General features: G+C 42.7%; 1 protein-coding gene across 1 annotated transcript; it reads left to right on the top strand.

Annotated features, from left to right (window-relative positions):
- Positions 1–10,873: 10,873 nt before the first annotated feature.
- Positions 10,874–25,168, top strand: ZNF879 (zinc finger protein 879). The gene is made up of 5 exons (XM_082723586.1): positions 10,874–11,208; positions 12,424–12,491; positions 15,852–15,978; positions 16,430–16,525; positions 21,812–25,168. The coding sequence occupies exons 2-5, from the start codon at positions 12,459–12,461 to the stop codon at positions 23,257–23,259; spliced, it is 1,704 nt and encodes a 567-aa protein (XP_082579712.1). The 5' UTR covers positions 10,874–11,208; positions 12,424–12,458; the 3' UTR covers positions 23,260–25,168.
- The last annotated feature ends 279 nt before the right edge of the window (positions 25,169–25,447 follow it).

Genomic DNA, 25,447 nt, shown 5'->3' with positions numbered 1-25,447 from the left:
AACACTCCCCACTCCAGATCTTCCCACGCATGTCTCAGGTAAACATTTAAAGTGGAGTGGGCCCAGGTGGAACATAAATCACTACTGGAACTAAGTTAAGTTTGTTGGTTTAATTAAGACCTGTCTTTTAAGTTATCAGCAGTAAATGTGAAACTTCAAAATTTACTGAAGGTCAAATAAGCTTGTGTTACTTGTTAAAATTTGTTAGCAGAGAAATGACTAAACTGATGGTTAATTGTCTATCTCAAAGTTCTAATGGGTAATTGCTGAAGTAGCTTTCAAAGTCTTTGGTAACCTGAAAGTTTTAAAGTTTTGCTTGGATGACAAATGGAATTAAATTGTGGACATCTAGGTCTTAACCAAACAGGATAAAATACTAAGTCATAAATTACTGGATGTAGGTTTGTGCTTTTGACTTCTTACTGCAAAGAAACTAAGAGTATTTAAATCTGCTGGTAAACTTGTTTTCCACTTAACTGATTCATAAATTTGCCACCTGAAGAATTCTGTTGTAACAGTTGACAATTGGTTAATAACTAAAGGTGTTTCTAAGAATACAAAGTTCTGCTTAGTGTAACTAAGACTGATGGAAATAAAAGGAAACTCTGTATGTAGGAAAATAGGAGATATGTAGGAAAGATTTAAGGAATGGGAATACATTTTGTTGAAGGTAAAGAAAGATAATTTTGTCCTAAATGAGATGGTTGTTTAGAAGGAAGTGGCTTGGGACAAAACCTGAATGCAAAGGAAAGTTGTAGAAGGTTTATGAAGGGAAATCTTCAGAAAAGGAATTTTAGCTATGGTCAAGAATGGATTAAGATTGAAATGAATGGGTTTTAAAGGTACATTGGTACAAGACTGAAATTCTCTGTTCAAAAGGACAATGTTTTCTTAGATCAATTGATCTGCTGTTAAGAAAATGTAAATGGTTTTTTTCTTTGCCTGCCCAGAAAAACGAGTTTCTATGTTCAGTTTTATCAGGTGTTTAACATCCCTAATTATATTTAGGCATGTGCTTTAGAACTTTCTAAGATTTTAGCAAATGTTGACAAGATTTAAATTGTAAATCTATTTAACTCAGGCTTTTCCTTGGTATGTGAAGTTGCTCATGAAGTACTACTGAACCAATGATAAACCTTGGGTTACATTTGGGAAAATGCTATAACTATTCTAGAGATTCTACGCACTTCCTAAAGTTTTAACGTTTTGAGAGATCATCGCTTGATACTGTAATTATGGAAATGTTATGTATCACAGAAATAACCTGATTTCCTTGCAGCAAAATTGTAAACTCCCATGTCTCTTTAGCTCTAACCATATCCATTCTGAGTTTTTGTCATTTATAATTGTTTTAATTCTCTGGTAAAATGAGTTTTATCTTCAAGGAGATTCCTATAAAGGACTTTTACAGATATTTGATATGCTTGAAAATCCTAAAACTGAAATGGGTAAGAATTTCCAGAACTGACTAAAGCCGCATTCACCAGATTTAGTAACATGGGACTAAAAGATTATAGTGTTGTGTCCCTTAATGTTTTGTCTTTAAACATTGCTGGTTCTCTCTACTGTTTGCTCTTACAGACTAGGGATACTCCCTCCTAGTTATCTGTAACTTATAGAGATGTAAAAGTGTTCATTTGTAAAAGTGCTCAAGGCATTCAAATTTTCTCTCTATCTGAACCTTCTGAAACCAAAAGGTCTTAGTAAGTATTCTTTCTTCCATGGCAATCAGTCATTTGCATAAGTTCAATAAGAATCTGTTCTCCTTGTAACAGGAAAGAATTGGAAACTGGTTATTTTACCAAGGCTTTGACTGGGATGTCATATTTGAAAAGACTCAGATATGACCAGACAGCTTTAAGGAACTAAGGTTGACTTTATGAAACCTGGAGCCATAAAGCCCCTTGGGACTGTTGGCCTGATACCTTGCTTACAGAGTTCCCAACAGCCCCACCAGGTGAGTAAAGAATGTCACTCCTTGGTAGGTGCAGTCTGGGGAAGAGAAATTCGCCCAAGGCATTGCAGGCATGCCTCATGGTAAGTACAGGGCTTGGCTTCTGGCCCGGAGAGGCTACTAAAAGTTCAACCTAGAGATTCCTTATACAAAGTTCCAGCAAAGCAGATTCTAAAAGATCTATTGATCACAGTCACTGTTCTTGCTGAGCTTATGTAAATAATTAGGCCAAGTTTGTTAAAACTGGACTTGTTTCACAAGTGAATTAGTCCTGATTTGGCTATCTCTGGAAATGAGGGTTATTTTAGAGAGAAAAATTGTTTTAGTAACACACCTTTATGAATGTTAAATTCTAGATTTGATTGTCTTTAAATGTTTACCTAAGCTAAACAATTTGAGATAAACTTCAGAGAAGTTGTACAATCGCTTCTTTAGTCAATCTTACTGTTTTGTGGGGATATTAGCAGACCCCACGGCACATGATGAAATAACTGGAATAATGAAATTGTCTAAAAGCCAGCATACCGCACTCCATAGGATTAACTATGGACTTGTGGAAATAATGGATGACCCCACTTTCTTTATGAATGGATTGAATGCTCCATGAGGGACTCCCCTTATCTTTTGACAAGTTTTCTCACTTGCCAGTGATCCTCTGTAATCAGGATATTGTTAAGGCTGGACCACTCAAAGGTCGTCTTATTGGTTTCATCCCTTAGTCATATTTATCCTAGAGGCCACCTCTGTTGAGGTGCAATTGCAAACAGATGCTTTAGCTAAGCATAGAACAGCCCTCCTCATAAAAAGAGCCTCAAAGCTCACTAGAAAACAGTCCTTGACTGTAATGACTTCACATCAGGTCCAGATTTGTCTTAGAAGCCAAAGGCCACCAATGGATGATGGAGGCCGACTTATTAAATATTGGACTATACTTATAGATATGCCAGAATTAATACTTAAAACTTGTCAGACTTTAAACCTAGTTACCTGTATGCCTGAACCTGACCACTGTACTTCTTTCTCTATAGAGCAAAAATGTTCAAAAGTTATTGATCTTGCTTACTCTATCTGGCCAGATTTAAGATGCCCCTATTAAAAATATGAATGACAGTTGGTTTTCTGATGACAGTAGTTTTCATAGAAAAAAATAAGAAAAGCTAGGTGTGCCATAGTGCTCACTAGCACTTTGCAATTGCCAAAGCCTAAGAATTAACATTTATACTGACTCCAAATATGCTTTCCTGGTACTACATGCCCATGGAGCTATTTGGAAGGAAAGGGGATTGCTATCAAGCCATAACTCCCCAATCCAATATGGGCCTAAGTTCCAAAACCCTCCTCATCGCTATACTAAGGATGGCATATATCAAATCTGGGATACACATCTGTGTCTTACACCCATGATTGGACAGCTCAGTCAGAAGGCAGTTTTATGCTGGGAACAAGAATCATACGAGTGGTACTTGGGCAAATAACACATGATGTCTAGGATGGCTCACTAGAAATGTGTTCCCAAGTAATAGTACTCCAGGCTACTGACCGGTTTGCTACTGATTGGGCAAGGTGACCTGGCATCAGATGGCCAGCTCCAAACGGAACCCACTGGATATGTGGAACCAACCTGTGGCCCTGGCTTCCTCCAGGGTGGATAGGTCGCTGTACTTTAGGATTTGCCTGGATTCATGGGCGCATTACTAAAACCATCACAACTCCAGCTAATCTCCCCAACTTGAAACAAAGATGGACACGATTTGTTTTTAAATGGTGTGATCACTTAGCATCCATCTTTGTTCCATCAGTGGGACTAGAGGATGTCATGTGGCGTGTAGAAGCCCTTAATAAATATACTACAAAGGCACTCAATGATTCACTAAATAGCATCTCCCAGCTTAATACTGAAGTGTCACAGATATGCAAGGCGGTCCTACAAAATAGGATGGCCTTGGATGTCCTGACAGCAGCCCAGGATAGCACATGCGCAATTATCGAGACAGAATGTTGCGTATACATCCCAGACTATCACAAAAATGTCACAGGAATAATAAAGGATATGAACACCCAGATTAAGGCCCTACAAGATCCTTCTCTCTCAGTAAATGGTTAAGTTCCTAATTTGAAGGAGGACTATGGCCGAATCTTTTTCGGGCTTCTCATTCTTATCGCCTTATTAATCTTAATATGTTGCTTTGTTCCATGTTTCTCTACTTGGTGCCGAGACTCCATTGCTACTAGAACTTCGCCACGACAGACGATCCTTGTCGCGCGCAAGGACGCCTCTTCACTGTCAGCGCTGGATTCAGCTGCCTCCACCTTTGTAACTCCCTTATACGTTCCTTCCCTGATCAATATTGACCCGAGCAGGTAGGGACAGCTCTACGCCCCTATTCAGCATGAAGAAGTTATAGAAGATGAGACCTTCCACCTTCAACTCCCTTAAAGATTTCAGGGTCAAGATTGTTCAGGGGGAAATGAAGGAGCAGGAGGCTGGCTGAGGAGAAAGCAAAAGCTGGCGCCTTGCACCCCACTTAGAGCAGGAACAAGACGAATGGATATAAGATTCTATCCATGATAAAGAAAAAGGGGGGAGTGAAAGACCCCTCCCCTGGAAGATAGATAGGATAACTAACCGCTTGTTTGCTTTTCTGTGAACCGCTGGCTTTTAGGCGTAGATTAGGTTATTAATTGCGTGACTAATTGCTCTTTTGCCCTTCTGTAACTGTTTCGCTTATAGAATTAATAGAAGACGCCATGGTGGCATTCCTACCTTCCCCCTTCTTGTTCCCCCTCCCTGCCTCTCTCCTCCCGCGCACGGGCCCTCAGAACCAATCAGCTTGTTCCCCCTTCCCGCCTCTCTCTTCCGTGCGAGCGGGTCCCCAAAGCCAATCAGCAAACTCCACGAATGCCTTTTTCAAAAGTTCAAACTGTCCACCAACCAGTTGCGCCCCACCCAAAACTTGTTTGTACCTGTCTATAAAAACCCGGCACCACCCCAGCCCGGGGTGCTCAGCTAGCAGGAGCTGCTGACCACCCGCAGGTGCGCGCTGACCACCCGCAGGCGCCTGCATAACAATAAAGAACCTCTTGCTGATTGCATCCAGTGGCAGTGTTGGATTCTTAGGTAAGGGGATCCGCGGGTCTTTCAGTACAATGGGAGTTTTTTGAAAGTTCTTTATATATTCTGGTTTATAAATCCTTTATCAGATAAATGCTCTTCAAGTGGTTTTCCCCAACTGTGTCTTGTCTTTTCATGCTCCTAAAACTGTGGAAATTTTTCATTTTGATGAAATCCTATATGTAGCTTTGCAGACACTGAAAGGCCTGGACAAACCTCACCCCACCCGAAACTTGTTTCCGCCCAACGTGTTATCAACCAGCTACTTCTGCTTCTGTAAAAGTGCTTGCTCAAGGCGCGGGCCAACTAGCTACTTTGGCTTCTATTTGAATGCTTGCTTGATGTGTGTGCGGGCTCCCAACACCAATCAACCAACACCAGGTATGATTTTTTTAAACTTGTTTGTACTCCTCCCAAAACTTGTTTGTACCTGCTTATAAAAACCCTGCATTTACTCTGCTTGGGATCTCTCAGCGTCACCGGCAACGAGCGCGTGGAGGTCCGGGTGCGAACTCCTAATAATCGACCCTTGCTGTTTGGCTTTGACTTGCGTCTCTGGTGGTCTTTTAAGGTGGGCGTACAACGCACTCGGCATTACAACACCTGGTAAGTCTCTCTCCTTGGCAACATCATGGAAGTACAGGTTCCCCCATATACTTAATAGAAAATAAAATACAGTCAAGCCAGATCTCTAATTTTGGTTCTAAGTCTCCTTGTTGATACTGATGGGTAAGTAGACAATAACACTACTCCAAGAGATGCAGACAGCAAAAAGCATACTTGACAGTCTGGAAGGTAAGCTGCCAACAGCTGACATGGTGATTCCATCCTTGGCCAGTGTCTCTCTGAACAGAGGTCTGTGGTCCAGAGCACTGGTGTGTTAGGTCCTGGCAGAAAAGCCCTCCTTTTGGTGGATGTCTTATTCTCCCCGAAGCACTCCAAGCTGAGCTGGCATTACCTTCCGATGTATTAGGTCCAAGACTCCAAACACTGACGGCCCGGTGGGCCAGAAGGTGCGGGCAGCGCTGGTGAGTGAGTATTCACACTTTGGGGAATGAGGCAACTTGGTGCAAGTCCTGCTCTCTTCCCTACTCGTGCAGCCAGTGCCCTGGGTCCACATTCCAACCCAGAACAGAAGCTGATGCTGGGGCTCAGGACACAGGCTAGATGTGTGGAGAAGGAAGAAATATCCAAAGCTGGCAGATGGAGAGGAGGGCTGCGGGTCTCTCTCCACTATCTTGATTGGGACCTATGGCCACACAACAATTTTATCAAGAATTTAAAAATGTTACTTCAAAACTTTTCTAATCTGATGACACAACGAAAGCTTATGCAACAGATAAAATCTTGTGTTTTGAGACAAATATCCTTTCATTCTATTAAACTGAATATACAATTATTGTTCCCCAGGTGACCAGCTTTTGTGTACTTTTTGTGTACTTTTGTGTACAGTGTGATTTCACATCAACAAAACACAGTGAAAAGGCAATTTTGTGAAGATCTAATTACAAAAATAAATAATTTATATTTTAAAAAGAATGTTGCCTTAAAAGAATATAGTTTAAGACTACTCTGTGACTGGCTACAAAGTGACATATCATGTTTCCATTTGCCTACTGGTCTCTATTAAATATTTAATATACATACTTAAACATTTAAAAAAATTTACATCTGAAGTGAAATGGTATCTGTGTCATCCCCTTGAAAAAGACAAGTACCTTAGCCTGTCATCATATCCTCTTTGCCATTCCCTTTTGTTATCATGTGTTTTTAATCCTATGATTAAATCTTCACAATACTCCCCAAGAATCATTTTGATCCCTGATATTTTACTAATGTACTTACTACATTCTCCTATAATCCATACAAGTTACACTGTTTTGATTTTTTTTTTTTTTTTGAGAGAGAGAATGAGAGAGAGCATGCAAGCAAGGAGGGGCAGAGAGGAGAGAGAGAATCTCAAGCAGGCTCTATGCCCAGAGTGGAGACGAGCTTGGAGCTCCATATCACAACCCAGAGATCATGACCTGAGGTGAAATCAAGAGTCAGATGCTCAACTGACTTGAGCCATCCAGGTGCACTCTTTGATTTTTTTTAAATGACTATATTTATCACTAATTCCATCAGAAATATTTTAGGGATTACAATCTATGCAAATACTTTCAACTTCCAAACGCATTTACTTCACTCACAATTGAAAGCTAGATTAAAGGGTTATAGACTTACAAGTTCGAAGTCATTTTACTTTAGGAATTTGAGGATATTAGTTCACACCATCTTCTAGAATCCGGTGCTGCTGCTGAGTCTGATATCAGCCTTACCCTCTTTGCTTTGCCTAGAAGAGTGGGCATGCTTGATTACCCAACATCCATTCCTATTTCACAACAGAACCTTGATTTTGTGTCCATGTCCACATCACACCGAACTCCTGAGCAGCAGAGAGGAGGGAAGGAAGAAACTTGGTTTTCTGACGACCTCACTGAACTACTCATTCTGCTGGAGCTAGAGTCCTACCCAAGAATTTCTGGCTCTGCCTTTATCATTTGAGACAACTAAATTTTATTTTTATATCCTTGTAGCTCCTAGGATTTTCTGTTTATCCTTAAGAGTTCTGAAACTTTATCTAGGATATATTTTTTTGTAGGTCTCTCCTGGCCCAACCCCATCATTATGTTCTGTAATCTATTTATAATTTTTCCTCCTTTTCATTTCCTGGCTGTTGCTTCTGAATCTTTCTATTAGATGGATTTTGGATCTCAGGGCACACTGCTGCATACCTTCCAAGATTTTCTCTCAATTCCTGGGGTTCTGATGGTATTTTCGAGAGCTGTAGGGGATCTTTTCCTTTGAAAATTAAATTTGTATGTGTTTTTGTCATTTTAAGGAATATTAAGAGAAAAAAGGAGGCCATCATGTACTTAGTGTCACTTTATTTATATTTTGTAAATCTCAATGTTATATTGTTTTGCCAGTAACAGTTCATAACTGTTACATCTTTATTTCGTATGGCTATTATTTTTATTGCGGTAAAAGTCACATAACACAAAATTTACCATTTTAGTCATTTTTAAGTGTACAGTTCAGGAGTACTAAGTACATTCACATTGTTGTACAACCATCACCACCATCCATTTCCAGAACTTTTTCATCATCCAAACTCAAACTCTATACCCATTAAACAATAAATTCTCATTCCCCTCTTCCCCAAATGCCTGGTAACCACCATTTTTCCACTTTTTATAAATCGATTCTAACGACCTCATATAAGTGGAATCACAGTGTTTGTTCACTTTGAGTCTGCCTTATTTTACCTGGCTTGTCTTCAAGATCTGTCCACGTTGGAGCATGTGTCCGAACGAGCACGGGTTCTTTCCTTTATATGGCTGAATGATTTTCCATAGTACGCCTACACCACATTATGTTTAGCCACTCATCTGTCCATTGACACTGGCTTGTTGCCATCTTCCAGCTATTGTAAATATTGCTGCTATTAACATTATACAAATACTAGTTTAAGTCATCACTTTCAATTCCTTTGGGAATATACCCAGAAGAGGAATTGCTGGATCATGTAGTAATCTTATTTTTAATTTTTTGAGGAAAATACTATTTTCCACAGCTGCACCATTCTTCAGTCTTGCCAGCAATGGATTCCAATTTCTCCATGTTCTCACGACCACTCATCTGCTGTACTATACTGTCCTGTTTTGTTTTGACAGCAGACAAACTAATGGCTGTGAACTGTTCTTTCAATGCCTTTTTTGTTTGTTTGTTTAAGATTTTATTTATTTATTTAACAGACAGAGATCACAAGTAGGCAGAGAGGCAGGCAGAGAGGAGGCGGGGAGCAGGCTCCCAGCTGAGCAGAGAGCCCGATGTAGGGTTCGATCCCAGGACCCCGGGATCATGACCTGAGCCAAAGGCAGAGGCTTAACCCCCTGAGTCACCCAGGCACCCCTCAATGCATTTCCCTAATGGTTAGGGATATGGATTACCTTTTATCAATATGAAATAACTAATTTTGTCCTATTTAATTATTTTTATTTTGAAGTGATCCTTGTCTTATTGTAACTATGAAAGGAAAAACCTGAAACAGTCGCTCCTGTCAGGACAGTATGTTGAAAATGGAACCAGGCGGCCATTAAGGATGTGGGGCCTATGCAGTTCCACTTCCACACAAAACGCATACTTTAAGGATAGCTCAACGCCAAACCGAAATATCCTGCTTCCTGCAGCCCAGACAGCAATCTCTGAATTCGACAGAAATTAGACTCTTTCAGCCAATCATAATTTTGCAAAGCAATTTAGCTAAGACTTGAACGAATTCCTCTCCTAGGAATCCTAGGAATTCCTCCACCCTCAAGGCAGAGCACTATATGGGTTTTCTCCCCAATACAGGCGTCTCTCCAAATGCAATTCCTAAGACCCCCCCCAAATAAATTGTTATTTGCATTTGTTTGCATTTTTTTGCATTCCTTTTTGCATATATTGTCTGACATCACACTGTGATCCCAGATTTTTTTTTCATATTTTTCTGGCATATTTTAGTTAATCTCTTTGTTTTGTACCTTCAAGCGCCCTTTTGTTTTAATTCTGTTTTGTAAACTGCAATGCTGGTTATTTTAAAAAAAGAAATCATTCGATCCTCAGGGAGCACCCGTTCTTCACAGTACTAGTCACTGACTGATGCATTTAGGAAGCAGATTATAGTCAACGCTACAAGACAAACTTTACAATTCAAAGGAGTTATTTTTACTATTTATTTGTTTGAAGATTTTATTTATTTATTTGAGAGGGGGGGGGGGATGAGAAGGGGGAGGGGTAGCGGGAGAGGAAAGCCCAATGCGGGACTCCATCCCAGTCAAGAACGTGGGATCATGACCTGAGCCCGAAGCAGACGCTTAACCTACTGAGCCACCCAGGCGCCCTCAGAAGAGGGTCCTCATTAGAAGACCCTCATAATGAGGACCCTCATTAGAGGGTCGTAAAAAGGGAAATGACAGGCTTGCGCTTGTGTTTGTTTTTATTTTTTTAACCCAATGTGAATGTCGGTTAAAAATACATCTTTTACAGGTTACGACACTCAGACAACTGTTTAGAAACTCAAAAACGTGTAAAATATATAAAAATAATAAACAGCCGAGAACAAAAGATCGCGGTAATGAACACAGCAACCGCTCGCCGACTAGACGGGTTCCCTCCCGTCAAGGGAAGAGAAACCACAAGCTTAGTCCGGTCGAAGGATCCTGAGGAACCAAACCAGGCAGCACAGCCCGAGGAGACAAGCCGGCACAAAACGCCGCAATATTCGCGGAAAGACCCCTGCAACGCATCTCACCACGCGCCTCAAGGGGCGGCCGCACCCTGAGGCTGACCGGAAAAGCGAGCTGGACCCTGCCTGTCCCTCTGCTTCTGAGGCTGCCGTTCGGGACGCGAGTCTGACCAGCTCCGATAAGGGCACAGGTCCTGGCTGTTTCTGCGCATTTAACCCGGAGCCGAACGAACCTTGGCATTCCAAGAATTCTTGTTGCCGCAGTTCACTCACCCACCGAGAACAAGCAGCAGGGAGTGGCTAATTTTGCACATTTTTTTTTAAAGATTTTATTTATTTATTTGACAGACAGAGATCACAGGTAGTCAGAGAGGCAGACAGAGAGGAAAGCAGGCTCCCCACTGAGCAGAAAGCCCGATGCGGGCCTCGATCCCAGGACCCCGAGATCATGACCTGAGCCGAAGGCAGAGGCTTTAAACCACTGAACCACCCAGGCACCCTAATTTTTCACATTTTTAAACACATACTCACTTTTCCCGAAAAGCGCGCTCCACAGGACCGGCGGTGACAGAGGCGTTAAAGACGCGGCGGCAGCCTTCTGGGGGTTCCCAGGAAGACGGCTTTCTCCAGCCTTAGGGCTGTTGGCCCATATCGGGCACCGTAGGTCGCCGTCCCGTGATGACCTCTGGGAAATAGAGTTCGTAAGGAAAAGCGCTGCCGTTCAGCCCAGGCACCAGTTTCCAAGTCTCGTGCGCAGGCGCAGTTGCGCCCGGCGGCCTGGCGGCGGTGGTGAAAAATGTCCCCAGGCTAGGTATCCTGCTTGTCTCCGGTGCGGTGCGCCGGCTGGCGTTCGGGTCGCAGCGGGCCCAGGTACAGGGTGCCGGTGAGAGCGGGCCCGGGGTGTGCAGCTCCTGCGGCGGGGCCAGGGCAGAGGGCTGGCCTCCGCGCGAGTCCCAGCCGAGTCCCAGTCGCGTGCGTCCGAGCTGCGGCGGCCTCGGCAGGTGAAGGCGGCCCGGGAAGGGGGCGTTGCCCCGGGAGCACTCCGCTCCCGCGGCCCCCCTTCCCCGGAAATCGGAGCTGTCACTGCCTGAGCCGCGGGAGCCAGCCTCGGGCAGCGCTCCTGGAGCAGTGGCCCCAGAACTGAGATTGCTGGGAGCTCTGCCCTGTTGGAGGGTTCGTGCACCCTGGGGCGGTTTTTGGCTGATCGCGTTTGTTGGTCTCTCCCCCCACCGCCCTCCAGTTTCAACTTTATTTTTATGTGTATTAGTTTTTGCTATCCTTGCTGTATTGAGCTTGTGTGGCCCTGTTCTCAGAGTGAATCCTAGAGTGATTTGACTATTCTTTTTTTGTTTAATTTTGTCCTTTTGCTGAGTTACTTCCCTTTTCTCCAAAACTTAAATTCATCTCTAGCCAATGATGCTCTTTCTTTTGAGACTTGTGGGGGGTTTTTGGAGCAGGGAGAGGATGGGTAATGTTTTCGTTTATATTAAGGAGATTTGATAACTCTTTCTTCATAAAGGAAGCACCATTTCCAAGGGGAACAGAGGACTAATTTTTGGTTTGCTCTTCCGGAAAAGGACACCAATTTCCTTCAAATGTTAGTGAAGAGTGATGATAATTACCGTATTATTATATTTTGTTGTCATACATTATATCTAATTATAGAGTATGTTAGGTACAATGTAATTATTATAATTGTAGTACATCTCAAAATATTTAAGTACAGATGTGCGGAGTATTTACTTCTCTTTCATTGAACATCTTTGTGAGCCGGGCCTGACTGCCCTTTACTCTGTTAATGTCCATGGGATGGTTCTAATTCCTTAGTCTGATTTACTTTTATTCAGAAACCACTAGCTGAAAGGTAGCAGGCCCGGGACTGGAAGTAGGTTTGCCACGCACTCTGGGTTTGGGTGGCCATGCTCACGGACCCTCCAACGCAGGGATGCGTGGGCTCTCAGATTCCCTCTGGCTTTCGTCTGCAGAGTGCTCAGTGTGTGGATCTAATTTAGTCATGCCTCGTGAGGGTGGGAGTACAGACAGGATGGACAGACAGACTGCTCACAGTTTCTTTTTCCATTTCAGGAGCCTTCTCTAGGAGGGGCAGCAGGGAGGGAGAAATGGCCACAGGGTTGCTCCCAGCCCAAGCTCAGGTGAGTCAAGGCTCCTTTCTTTGTCTGCTTTCTTGGTTCAGAGGTCGTGAACCCACTGAAGCCGTTGTGGTTGAGCCCATGGAGGGACCAAGGGCCTGGTGGGGTAACTCTTGAAGGAAGCTGTTTGTCTGGTGCTTGGGATCAGTCTTCTTGGGAATTCCCGGCTTAGCAGCTAAGACCCTCTCCAGTCCTGTTCCAAAGCCACACCAGAGCTCTGTGAGGGATCTAGGTTTGTTTTTTGCCCTGTGAAGGGTGGAACCTGAGGGAGTCCGATAATTCTCTCTGTAACATTAGGAATTCAAAGAGAAAATGTATGGTCTTTACCCTTAAGGAACTGAGGACCAGTCAACTAGAGTAGTCCCTCATAGGAGTCCAGGTGATTTTTCTAGGAAGATCCAAAAAAGAGGACCTCTGAATCAGCAAGCGTGGTCAGGGATATTTCTAGTATAACTGACTCTTGAACAACACAGGGTTTCAGTGTTGCTGTGTGAACTGGGGAAGCCCAGCGGCCTCGACCCAGCCTGTCCTTGAAGGAGTTGCTGAAGGTTCTTGGTCTTGTCTCAAGAAAGAATTCAAGGACCGACCCACAACACAGCAGATGAGTGACACAACAGGAAAGTTTATTAAAGCAAAAAATATACTCTCAAGATAGGAGAGCAGATGGCCTTGAGAGAGAGAGAGGGAGCAAGCACTTTGCACCCTGGGGTTTGAGTTGCTATCTTTTATTGACAGTTGTTAACTAGAGGGTAGGATATTCATTACTTGGGCTAGGGACGTAGCGTTTCAGCTTTCTCTTCCTAACTTGGTCAGGGTTTCCTGTCCAGCCAGCTGCTATCTTGGGCCTGTGTGGTTTAATCTGGCTTGTGAAGGGCTGCCAGGGCAGCCTCTGACCTTCCCTATAGCTGGTCACGACTTCCTCATTGCTGGCCTCCATTCTGCTAGAAGCCAACATTCTGCCTACTCTAACATACAGGCTCGGGCTCTGACCCCACCTGTCCCAAGCAGTCAGAAATCCACATACAACTTTTTTTTAAAAAGTTTTTATTTAAATTCGAGTTAGCTAACATATGGTGTAATACCGGTTTCAGGAGTGGAATTCAGTGGTTCATCAGTTACATGCAGTACCCAGTGCTCATCACAACAGGTGCTCCCCTTAATGCCCCCCATCTAGCCCCACCCACCTCCCTCCAGCAACCCTGTTTGTTCTCTACAGTCAAGAGTCTCTAATGGTTTGCCTCCCCTCTTTTTCTTTTTTTTCTTTATTCCCTTATGTTCATCTGTTTTGTTTCTTAAATTCCACACGTGAGTGACATCATATGGAATTTGTTTTTCCCTGACTGACTTATTTGCTTAGCATAATACACTCTAGCTCCAGCCACATGGTGGCAAATGAGAACTCCACATATAACTTTTGACTCCTCCAAAAACTTCACCACTAACCATAGTTAGTGTTGTCTGGAAGCCTTGCCAATTCTGTCAATTAACACATATTTTATATGGAATATGTATTCTATACTGTGCTCTTATAATAAAGCATCCTAGAGAAAGAAAATGTTATTAGGAAAATTAAAGGGAAGAAAAAAACACATTTATAGTACTGTATTTATTGAAAAAAAGTCTATATATATTTGGACCTGCTCAGTTCAAACTCCTGTTATTTGAGGGTTGGACTATATGGGAAATTTAGGGCTTATGAGCAGGACCAGATTAAAAGAGCTGGTGAAAGGAAAAGGAATCCCAGCTAGGTAGGACTAGTGGTCTTGGGGGACGGATTGAGGGAAATGAAGCATCTGGCCCACCGTGTTTTCTTCCCTTCTTGGCCCTTTTGTGGCACTTAATAGAAATACAATTAAGAACACAATCTCTTCCCAACCCAGAAAACCTCTCCACAGAAGCAGGAGAGAAAGAAAACACTTTTATCATTGAATAAGTGCTCGGCCCGAATGTCACGTGCATTACAGGCCATCCCCCAGAAGAGATTGTCAAGACAGAAGGCTCACTTTTATGTTGAGTGGCTACAGCCCAGTTTGGACATTCGTCAGGTGACCCGTTAGGCCTGCCCACTCCCAGGAGACTGCGAGGTTGGCACATTCAAATAGATGGCTTCCAGGCCTCCACGGAAGTTGTCTGGAGTTGTGAGCCTGGCGAGTGACTTCCTGAGCCTTTGAAAAGACTTAGAGTAGGCCCCCCCCCGCCCCGCATCCATCAGGGAATTGATGGTTTCAGTTACCAGATGATCCTGCTTCCAACCTCTCCTTAGAAGGTCAGTAGTAGCCAGATACTCACTGTACCACAAGCCTGTGTCATTCTCCTCACTTCCCCTCGTGTAGTCACTTTACCCTCCTGGGCACTCCTCACACTCCTGGGCACTTTATCCTTTCACACTCCTGGGCGAGCCACCAAGAGAAACTACACCAGGTGAGCTGTTGCGCCAGGGAAACTTTATTTGCAGCATATAAGATCATGCCAAATAACTTCCAAAGCCGTGACTCCCCAAGCCACGGTGTATGGGTTCCTGTTATTTAGGGTTAAGCTGAATATTTTAAAAGGGGATCCTTGTCACTGTATGTGGAGGTGGGCGTAAGGTTGCACATGCGCCTTAAGGAAACACGTCTGAACACACGTTGTATGTTATGTAAACGAGACTGTGTCCTCCTTGGGCAGAGATTGTAGTATCCTAAGGAGGTGGAGGTAATTGTCAGTCATTCTAGAAGTCACTCCACGGTGCATCTGTGCAAGGTGAGTCGGGGCTGTAGCTCAAACTGGTGTGAATGGTGTGGGCCGACTGGAGAGCTTGTCAGTGAGACTTGTCCAAGTGGCTACTGCTGGAGGGGTGGTTTCACTTTCCATCTTGAGAGATAACTTGGAAAGAAAAGCTCAAGGAAGAATGTGGGTCACAGGTCCGTGAGCACAAGCAGGTGGGCAGTCAAGATCAGGTCTTGGGGTCTAGCTGTAACGATATCGCAAGCAGAAGGGTAAGTACAGCACAGAAAGGTGTTTTGAGAGGGAGAGACCACAGTCACATAATTTTTGCTACAGCATATTGTTGTAATTGTTCTGTTATGACTTGTTAATCTCTTATTCTGCCTGATTTATAAATTAAACTTTATCATAGGATTGTATTTATAGGAAAAAAATATATATATGTAGGGTATAGTACGTTCCAAGTTTTAGACTTGGAGAGGGGGGGTTCTTAGAACATAGCCCCTCCTGCAGAAGTGGGGACAACTGTATGTGCATTTGGAAAGGACAGAGACTTGCCTAGAGATGCTCGTAGCCCTGCATGGCAACAGGGTGACTGCTCAGCCACCCCTTTGGGGGTCTGGTCCCAGGTGAGCAGGAACGGGTTTGCCATTGCAGGAGTCTGTGACATTCAGGGACGTGGCTGTGTTCTTCAGCCAGGACGAGTGGCTGCGCCTGGACTCTGCACAGAGAACCCTGTACCGGGAGGTGATGCTGGAGAACTACGGCACCCTCGTCTCGCTGGGTAAGGACCTTTCCTCATGATGGAGAATCTGTGGAGGGAGCTTCGTGGGGCCCTCCCCAAGGAGGACACTTGGAGGGCTTGGTCACGTTCAGCCGCAGGTGGGCTCTCAGGGTGGCGGTCGCTATCCCCTCTGCTGCCAGGAGAGGCCTTGGGTTGGTAGAGTCAGTGATGGGCAGCCTTTGTGTGCTTTTGCCATTCTTTGGCTCCACACTCTGTCCCTCTGGGTCTCCTGAGAGGTTCCAATAGAGGCATGCACAACCAGCACCCTGACTTTCTTCCTGAGACCACCTCCTGGCTGTCCTCAAAAAAGTTTTATCGAAGCCCCTTTCTGAAAAGACATCTCCTTCCTTCAGCTGTCCCTCTGCCCCGGAGCCCCAGGGGCTGGATCTGTGTGCCAAGATGGCTGCTCATATCTGTACAGCAGACTCATTCTCTTCTTGCTCACAAACAGGAATCCTATTTTCCAAACCAAAGGTCATCTTCCAGTTGCAGCAAGGGGAAGACCCCTGGATGGTGGAAAATGGAGTTTCTCAAGGCCCATGTGTAGGTGAGTGACAATGATTGGGAAGTGGACAGAGCATTTTCTCACTTCCTGGGTGCTACTGCTCAGGAGACGTGGACCAGGGCCCTCCTGAATGGGCCAGGCCGGGCTGGAAAGGCTGGGAAGGGCATATTCTCTCTATCTTTCTGAGCCCTGATACAGCAGGTTCAGAGAGAGAGTTGAATTATCCCAAAAAGGGCCCACTTGTCTCCAGAATCCTTTGTAATGTGAATGCAGAAAAGATAACACTGTATATAATACGTAAAGGTTTGTGATTCATGTCTTCTCTTTTTCTGACTGATCTTTTCTCTTTTTTTTTTTGGTTAATTTCTGTTACTTAAATTCAATTAGGCAACATACAGTACATCATCAGTTTCAGAGGTAGAGGTCAGTGATTCATCAGTCTTTTTTTTAAAATTTTTAAAATTATAATTCTTTTTTTTTTTTAAGAGTTTATTTATTTATTTGAGAGAGAGAGAGCATGAGAGGAGAGAGGTCAGCAGGAGCAGCAAACTCCCTGCTGAGCCGGGAGCCCGATGACGGACTCGATCCCAGGACTCCAGGATCATGACCTGAGCCAAAAGTAGTGGCTTAACCAACTGAGCCACCCAGGTGCCCCCCCCCCGGCTTTTTATAAAGATTTTGACAGATAGAGACCACAAGTAGGCAGAGAGAGTAGAGGAAGCAGGCTCCCTGCTGAGCAGAGAGCTCGGTGCGGAGTTTGATTCCAGGACCCTGGGATCATGACCTGAGTCGAAGGCAGAGGCTTTACTGAGCCACCAGGGCGCCCCTCATCAGTCTTATATAATACCCCGTGCTCATCACATCCCATGCGCTCCTTAATACCTATCACCCAGTTAGCCCATCCCTTATCCCCCTTGCCTCTAGCAACCCTCAGTTTGTTTCTCATGGTTTTTCTCCCTCTCTGAGGACTTCCCATTCAGTTTTTGGACTGACGATTTTAAATTATTGTCCCTTTGGTTTGAGCAAATTTCTATCTATACAGTACATCCCTCATTGTTCCAGCTTGGGTTTTTGTTTGACTTTTTTGGTTTGCAAATTATTACATATGGTTCGGCTAAAAAGGAAACACAGATGTATGCATATTTATATACTACACGAGAATGAGAAGGCAGGGGTAGCAAAATGGTCATAAATAGAATTTATGCAGAAGGTTTGCAGATGTTCAGTATGGCATTCTCCTAAATCTTTTGTGTGAAAATATTCAAAATAATATATCCCAGACCCTGGCTGCTAGGATGTATCTCTCAGTCTCTAAAACTCCTCTGGGTTGCTGGGTCCTTAAGCTCTCATTTGCCGTTCTGCTTTGTCTTTGGTTTTTGTTGTTCCTGTTATTGTCATTTTGGATTTTTTTTTTTCCATCTTTGCTTTTGTTCTGTTTTGTTTTGATTCTAGCACCAGACGGTGGCCCTCTCCTTTGAGCTTTGCTTCTTATCATTTATTGTCATTTATTCCTCACATGGCAGGACATAGGTTTTCTGGGTCAGTTCAGTCTCGTGTTTCCATGCATTAGCTTTGTCTTCAGCTTTTCCCCTTTGGTTTGACTAGAATATACTCTTGGATAATGTTTTCAGAAAGGTTCATGTGTGCTCTTTTTTGTGCATGTCTAAAATATTCTTTTACCTCTCCAGTGAGAATTATGGATCTAGAATTCTGGCATCAAATTTTTTTTTTCCCCTTCACACTTGATTTTAGTGTCTGAGTATTGAGTGTCCTTGATAAAAAGTCCTCTGTTAGCTTAATTCTTTTTCCTCTGTCTTCTGTGTAGAAATCTGATCCCCCTTTTTTTTCATCTTCTGTCTAGAATATTATAGGATTTTTTTTTAATCTTCGGAATTTAGAAGATTCACTAGGTTGTATCAAATACCAAGGAGTTTTTGGGTTAATACCGTTATTTGGCATCACAGTGTCCTTTTGCTTTGTAGAGTCAAGTCTTTTTTTCACTTCAGGGATCTTTTTTCCTACGGCATACTAACATATATTCTGTCACATTCTACCAATAATCCAAGGAAGCTAGCTGTAAAAATAATGATAAAATAAAATAGAAGTTTGGTCAGAACCTTAGAAAGTGAATGTATCTGGTAAGGGCCAGCATAGTAGCCCTGGGTGAATCTAGAATTTAGCTCTGAGCTTTCTGGTTGGTAAAGAAATCATTAGTATCCAAATTGACTGTGTTCTTCTTTTGCAAAGCAGTTGAAAAAATATTAACTACTTTTAATTTATAGAAGGAATACATAGTATTGTTAAAAAAAAGGGGGGGGAGCTGCCTGGGTGGCTCAGTCGGTTAAGCTTAGGTTGTGAACCCAGGGTCCTGGGATTGAGCCTCGCGTCGGGCCCCATGCTTGGCAGGGAGTCTTCTTCTCTCTCTCTCTCTCTCTCTCTCTTCCCCCGTGTCAAATAAATAAACAGAATCTTTTTTTTTTTTTTTTTAAGAGATAGACCTGAAATTTTGCCAACCAACCATGGAGAACCTTTGTTGATATTTTACTATTTATCCTCTCAGGTTATGACTATTTGAGTGTGATTGTGTTTGTGCATGAGGGAGAGAGAGACACACGGAGAGAGAGATTGATGTTACATACTGTTTTCAAACCTCTTTTTTTAAAAAGATTTTATTCATTTATTTGACACAGAGAGAGATCACAAGTAGGTAGAGAGGCAGGCAGAGAGAGAGGGGGAAGCAGGCTCCCTGCCAAGCAGAGAGCCCGATGCTGGGCTTGATCCCAGGACCCTGAAATCCTGACCTGAGCTGAAGAAGGAGACTTAACCCACTGAGCCACCCAGGCGCACCTCTCAAACCTATTTTAAATTGTGAATGTACTTCAGCTCTTCAGCCCTCGTTAAATAGAGGCCCACCTTTCCGAAAGAGCTCTATTGTATTATTAAGCCATATTTTATTAAATAATCTTCCAGAAATTTTAATTTCTAGTTTTTTCCTACTATTACGATTGCTGTAGTGGCTTTGGAGTACAAAGGCATAATATAAAGAGAAACAGAGAAAAGGTCCAGAGAAGAAATAATTATAGGACAAAGGCATGAGTATTACCATTAAAAAAAATCAAGGAGGTTGCCTCGGTGGCTCAGTGGGTTAAAGCCTCTGCCTCCTGCTCAGGTCATGGTCCCAGGGTCCTGGGATCAAGCCCCACATCGGGCTCTCTGCTCAGCGGGGAGCCTGCTTCCCTCTCTTTCTCTGTCTGCCTTTCTGCCTACTTGTGATCTCTATCAAATAAATAAATAAAATCTTTTAAAAAAAATAAAGGAATATGAATCAACTTCATTATAATCAATGAATTACAAACTAAAGCAATGAGAAGCCATTTCCCCCTTATTACCCCAAATTAAGAAATACATATCCAGTGTTTTCCTGTTGCTCCGAGTGATACCTGAGTATCTTTTGTGGGATTTTGATGGGTGTAGTTTTTCTGCAGGATGGTCTGGCTTTATTAAAATCAATTCTAGGTTTGGAAATTTATCTTAAGGAAATAATTGTGCAGAGTTGCAATGGTGGTATAAAGAATGTTAATAACATGAGGTATCACTGAGGAGAAGAAAGCTGAGTCACTCTTAGAAGGGGATTTATTAAATTATAATTATGTTTGTGCTTTGAAATCTTACATTGCCATTAAAATGATGGTGTAAAAAAAATGATGGTGTCAACCTTCATTTGTTGCTATGGAGAGAAGCCTACAATTTTTTTAAGTGAAGAATAGGTGGGGGGAAGTGTAGTTTCAACCTATTTTTATTTTTCAAATGAAAGTGTTCTCTAATATCCAGAAAAATTCTGGTGAGCTGAATTCCACATTTAGCAATGATTATATTTGTGGGTTGTGTATATATATAATCGTGGTAAACTTGATTTTCGTATTTATAGTTTTCTGTATTTTCTTTATTTTTCTTATATGATTACATGTCTCTTTTCCAGTTAAGAAAACACATTCATTCTTTTTGAAGCAGTGACACCATTCCTTGCACTGTATTCTAAGTGATCAAAAGTAGACTGGAAATTATTTTCAAGAGTGTACTCTTCCCCCAACTTTCCCCATATCATTACATGGTACCAGTCTCCCATCGAGTGCGGGCCAGAAGCTGGATACCATCCTTCAGTCCTCTCTTTCATGTACTCAGGATATACGTACTCTTGTCATCTCTGCCTTCAGAGCATCCCAAATGTGTCCCCCTCCACTGCCATACTAGTGCAGACTGCCATCACTTCCATCCAGTCTCCCGAGTGGCTGCTCTACATCTGTCCTTGTTTACCCCCACTGCCAATGACAATCCATTTGTCACACCACCACTGTGATCCTCTTTAAACAAAACTGTCCTGTCCCTCCTAGCCCACAGTGATCCTCTGAAGAAATTCCAAATGTCTTCCATTATCACCTGTGTGATATGGCTCCTGCGTACTTCTTTTCCTCACCTCCTAACACTGTCTTGTTCCCTCTTGCTCAGGCTACACTGGATGAATCTGGGTTCCTGGACAACTCGAAGCTGACTCTGACCTTACATTCTTTCTGACCGAATCATCTTTATACCCACGTTTTTGCATGGCTGTCTCTCGTTATTGAGATCCCATCTTTAATTCTACTCTCTTATAAACCCAGTTTAAAATGTCAGCTCATTTACTCTTACTGCACATCACCTTGTTTTTGTTTTCCTCGATCTCATCACCCCCAGGACTCACCATCCCTAGTTTATTTCATCGCTTGGTCACTGTCAGAACCCTGCTGCTAGAATGTAAACCCTTGTGAAAACTGGATACCTGCCTGATATGTTCCCCATACTTCTGTTCTTGACCTTTGCATGGTGGCTACTCAGTAAAGAATTGCTTGAACGAGTGAGGAAATGTCCATCACAATACCACATACAGCACTCAGAGGAGTTCCACAACAGCAGTTTTCACTTATAGCCTCTCTGAAGTTTCCTCGTGGATTTACCTTGAGTGTACCAGTGACTGATGTGGGAAAGGGAGCTGAGGAGTAACACAACCCACTGAACTCAGAAGTGCTCTGTCCCCTGCTGACCCAGCTTCGTTCCTAGAGCAGGCCTGGCTGCCTTTGTTGGAGGGGCTTTCCTTGGAGCTCACCCACATTCAGCTTTCTGCAGACCTCTCCACCCAGGCATGTTTCCCATGCTGCTGCTTTCTCTTGCCCTTCTTTCTCTCCATCCTTTCTTAAACATCCAGGACACATTTGTTAGCAATCCTTGTGTATTTTGGTATCACTTTTCTTTATTCTTAGTGCAAGGGAGACTTACCTGTTCTGTTTATTTTAGGATGGGAACGCTTATTTGAAACTACAGTTTCTGAAGAAGAAAATCAGGAAGTAATGAATAAACTCCTAGGGGACGGTCCTTTTGACTTCAAGTTGGGGAAAGCCTACATAAACGAGGACAAGCTAGAGAAGCAACAAGGCAAAAAGAACAAACCTTTCAGGAAAGTCTTAATCACCATCAAAAACACCTACATGAGGGAGAGGAGCTTTGCGAGTATTGAGCTTGGGAAAAATCTCAGTCTGAAATCACCCCTTATTAGAAAACCCAGACTTGTTTCCAGAGGAAGGAAACCCCATTCCCAGCAGTATTCAGTTCTGTTTAAACAATTGGGAGTCAATACGGTGCGCAGATGTTACAAATGTAACATCTGTGGGAAAATCTTCCTCCACAGTTCTTCCCTGAGTAAACACCAGAGAATCCATACTGGAGAGAAGCTCTACAAATGCAAGGAATGTCGGAAAGCTTTCAGCCAAAGCTCTTCTCTCACTCAGCACCTGAGAGTTCACACAGGAGAGAAACCTTACATCTGCGGTGAATGTGGGAAAGCCTTCAGTTTCACCACATCTCTCATTGGACATCAGAGGATGCATACTGGAGAGAGACCCTATAAATGTAACGAGTGTGGCAAAACATTTAAAGGAAGCTCATCCCTGAATAATCACCAACGAATTCATACTGGAGAAAAGCCCTATAAATGTAACGAGTGTGGGAGAGCCTTTAGCCAGTGCTCATCTCTTATTCAGCATCACAGGATTCATACTGGAGAGAAACCCTATGAATGTAGTCAGTGTGGGAAAGCCTTTACTTCAATATCGCGGCTAAGTAGACACCATAGAATTCATACTGGAGAGAAACCCTTTAATTGTAATGAGTGTGGGAAAGTATTCAGTTACCACTCAGCCCTTATCATACATCAGAGAATTCACACTGGGGAGAAACCTTATGCATGTAAAGAATGTGGGAAAGCCTTTAGCCAAAGCTCTGCTCTGATACAGCATCAAAGAATTCATACAGGAGAAAAACCCTATAAATGCAATGAATGTGGGAAGGCCTTCTCCTGGATTTCCCGGCTTAATATACACAACAGAATCCATACTGGAGAGAAACCATATAACTGTAAAGAATGTGGAAAAGCCTTCAGTTCCCACTCAGCAGTTAATACTCATCGGAAAATTCACACTGGAGAGAAACCTTATAAGTGTAACGACTGTGAAAAAGCTTTCAACCAAAGCTCAGCTCTCATTCAGCACCAGAGAATTCACACTGGAGAGAAACCCTTTAACTGTAAAGTATGTGGGAAAGCCTTCCGACAAAGTTCATCCCTTATGACACATATGAGGATTCATACAGGAGAAAAGCCTTATAAATGTAAAGAATGTGGGAAGGCTTTTAGTCAGAGCTCATCCCTTACCAATCATCAGAGGACTCACACTGGAGAAAAACTATAAATAAAACACATGTGGAAAGTCTTCCAACTGAAGTTCATTTTGTACTCAATTTCAAAAAACTCGTCCTGGGCAGAAAGTGATGAAGAGTAGTTAATTGTGAGTTAAACTTCAGAATGTAGACCTCCTCAGACATCAGAGACTTCATGATGCAGGTAACGTTAAGTGTATTAGGAAAGCTACTATGAAATGTTTTCATAGTTTTTAAGTTATCATGGCTATAAGATAGAGAATGTGTAAGATTCTTCTATCTTGTTCCTGGTGACATGCGATAAGAGCCCCCAGCTTTCGCAAGCATTACTGGGAAGCCTGTTGATTTATGTAAAAGTGCAGCCATAAAATCCAGACTTTAGATTAATCTAGGAATCTATTTTTTGAAATGACATTTGAGTGTTATGCAAGCCAGTTATACTAAGAAGAATGTTTTGGAGAAGAAATATAAGCAGGTGACCTGTAGCTACCTCACTGTCGCTAAAATATGTTCTTTAATAGTTTAAAGGCAAAACGTGTACTTGGTGGTTGTGAAAACTTTTTGGGTTATTTCTTCTTTGCTTTCCAAGCCATTTACCTGAAAAGAAAATCACTCTGTAAACTCTGCAGGCACATGGTCCTGTGTTTTTTCCCCAGCAACTTGTTCCCAGCTCTGAAGCAGATCTAAAGCCACTTTATTTTAAATCACAGAATGCATGGTATTTCACTTGGTTTTATCACAAAGTGATTACCTTTGCTGCGTGAGGTTGAGAATTAAAGGTTATTCAGACAACTACTGCTTTTGCGAGTTACTCCACTGATAAATGTGAGTGATGATCTTACAGTATAAGATGGGAGCGTGCCTCCTGGAACCCAGGCTGTGCCTCCTTCATTAAGCTCTCCGGTTACCATCCAGGAAGGCCCAGGAAGAATGTGGATCACCATTCATCCTAGCTGAGGTAAAGTGAACCAGGTAATTTTCACTTCCTCCCACACTCTGAGGGCCACAAGATAGAAAATCAGACTCTTAAGTTCAGTAAATGGGCTGTTAGATTCTTTAACAAGTTAGCACATTTCTACATTTCTAAAATGTGAATAATAATTCTGGCAAGGTAAAAACAGTTATCTCCCAAGTCAGACTAAAATTGTTGAACTTTACAGAAGCAACATCCTCTAGTGTTGTCCAGTATCAACTGGAGTGGGCAAGTACTTAAGGACTGAACTACCTATTTTATTAAAACAAAGGGGGGGTAGAATAGTTTCTTTTTCTTTGTCAAATAGTTAAAAAAATTACCTCAGAAAAGGTACTATTGGGGATAGGGACTGAGCTCAAGCCAAAATTCATTGAATTCAATGTTTGCTTCCTGGGACCAACTAATCAGTTTTACTGTTCCAGACTCATGAGGAATAAACTTTTCTGAGTCATGTAATCTTCCACTGCAGTACCTCTTTCCTCACAGCCATTTTTTTTAAATTCTCTAATTTCTGGGAAAATTCTAGGAAAACATAACTTCACTGTCTTTGTCCAGTTAGGTTGCCATGATAAAATACCACAGCCTGGGTGGGTTCTAAACTACCGAAATTTAATTTCTTACAGTTCTGGAGGCCAGGAAGTCCAAGATCATGGCATCTACATGGGTGTGTTCTTGTGAGGATCCTCTTCCTGGTTCCTAGCCAGCGCCTTCTTGGATCCCCACATGGTGGAAGGGGTGAGGGAGCTCTCAGGCCTCTTAAGAGGACACTAATCAAATTCATGAGGCTCTATCTATCCTCATTATAGTCACTTCCAAAGGCCCCACCTCCTAATACTATCACCTCTAGGGGTAGGGTTTCAACAAGAATTTTGAAGGGGCACATGTTTAGATCATCATACCTCCCAGTTACAGTATAGTCCTAAAAATAATCCCTCCAAATAAATCTGAATAAAGTTACACAAAGAAAATATCAGGCCCAGTTATTTTTACATTGAAGTCTCTCAAACTTGCGGGTAACAGGCTATTTGAGTCTGATGTGGGATCATCCAGAGGTGATCGTGTACAAGCACAATGATTCCAGGTTAATCTGACAATATAATCTACCAAGATCTGAGAAGGAAAGTACAAGAAAGAAAGAAAAAAAAAAAACCACAGGCCCATATCATCCAGGAACAAAAATGTAAAAATCCTACTAAACAAAGCAAATGTAATCCAGCAGTACCCAGCATAGTTCATACATCATGATA

This window comes from Mustela nivalis, assembly GCF_964662115.1.
Source record: "Mustela nivalis genome assembly, chromosome: 3".
NCBI classification, from domain to species: domain Eukaryota; kingdom Metazoa; phylum Chordata; class Mammalia; order Carnivora; family Mustelidae; genus Mustela; species Mustela nivalis.
This window is presented reverse-complemented; position numbering and strand designations above follow the sequence as displayed.

Bases quoted from the DNA above. Each gene is read 5' to 3' on its own strand.
- ZNF879 (XM_082723586.1), top strand. From the start codon at position 12,459: ATGGCCACAGGGTTGCTCCCAGCCCAAGCTCAG. The intron at 12,492-15,851 runs GTGAGTCAAGGC...TTGCCATTGCAG, and splicing joins TGCTCCCAGCCCAAGCTCAG to GAGTCTGTGACATTCAGGGA. The intron at 16,526-21,811 runs GTGAGTGACAAT...TGTTTATTTTAG, and splicing joins TTCTCAAGGCCCATGTGTAG to GATGGGAACGCTTATTTGAA.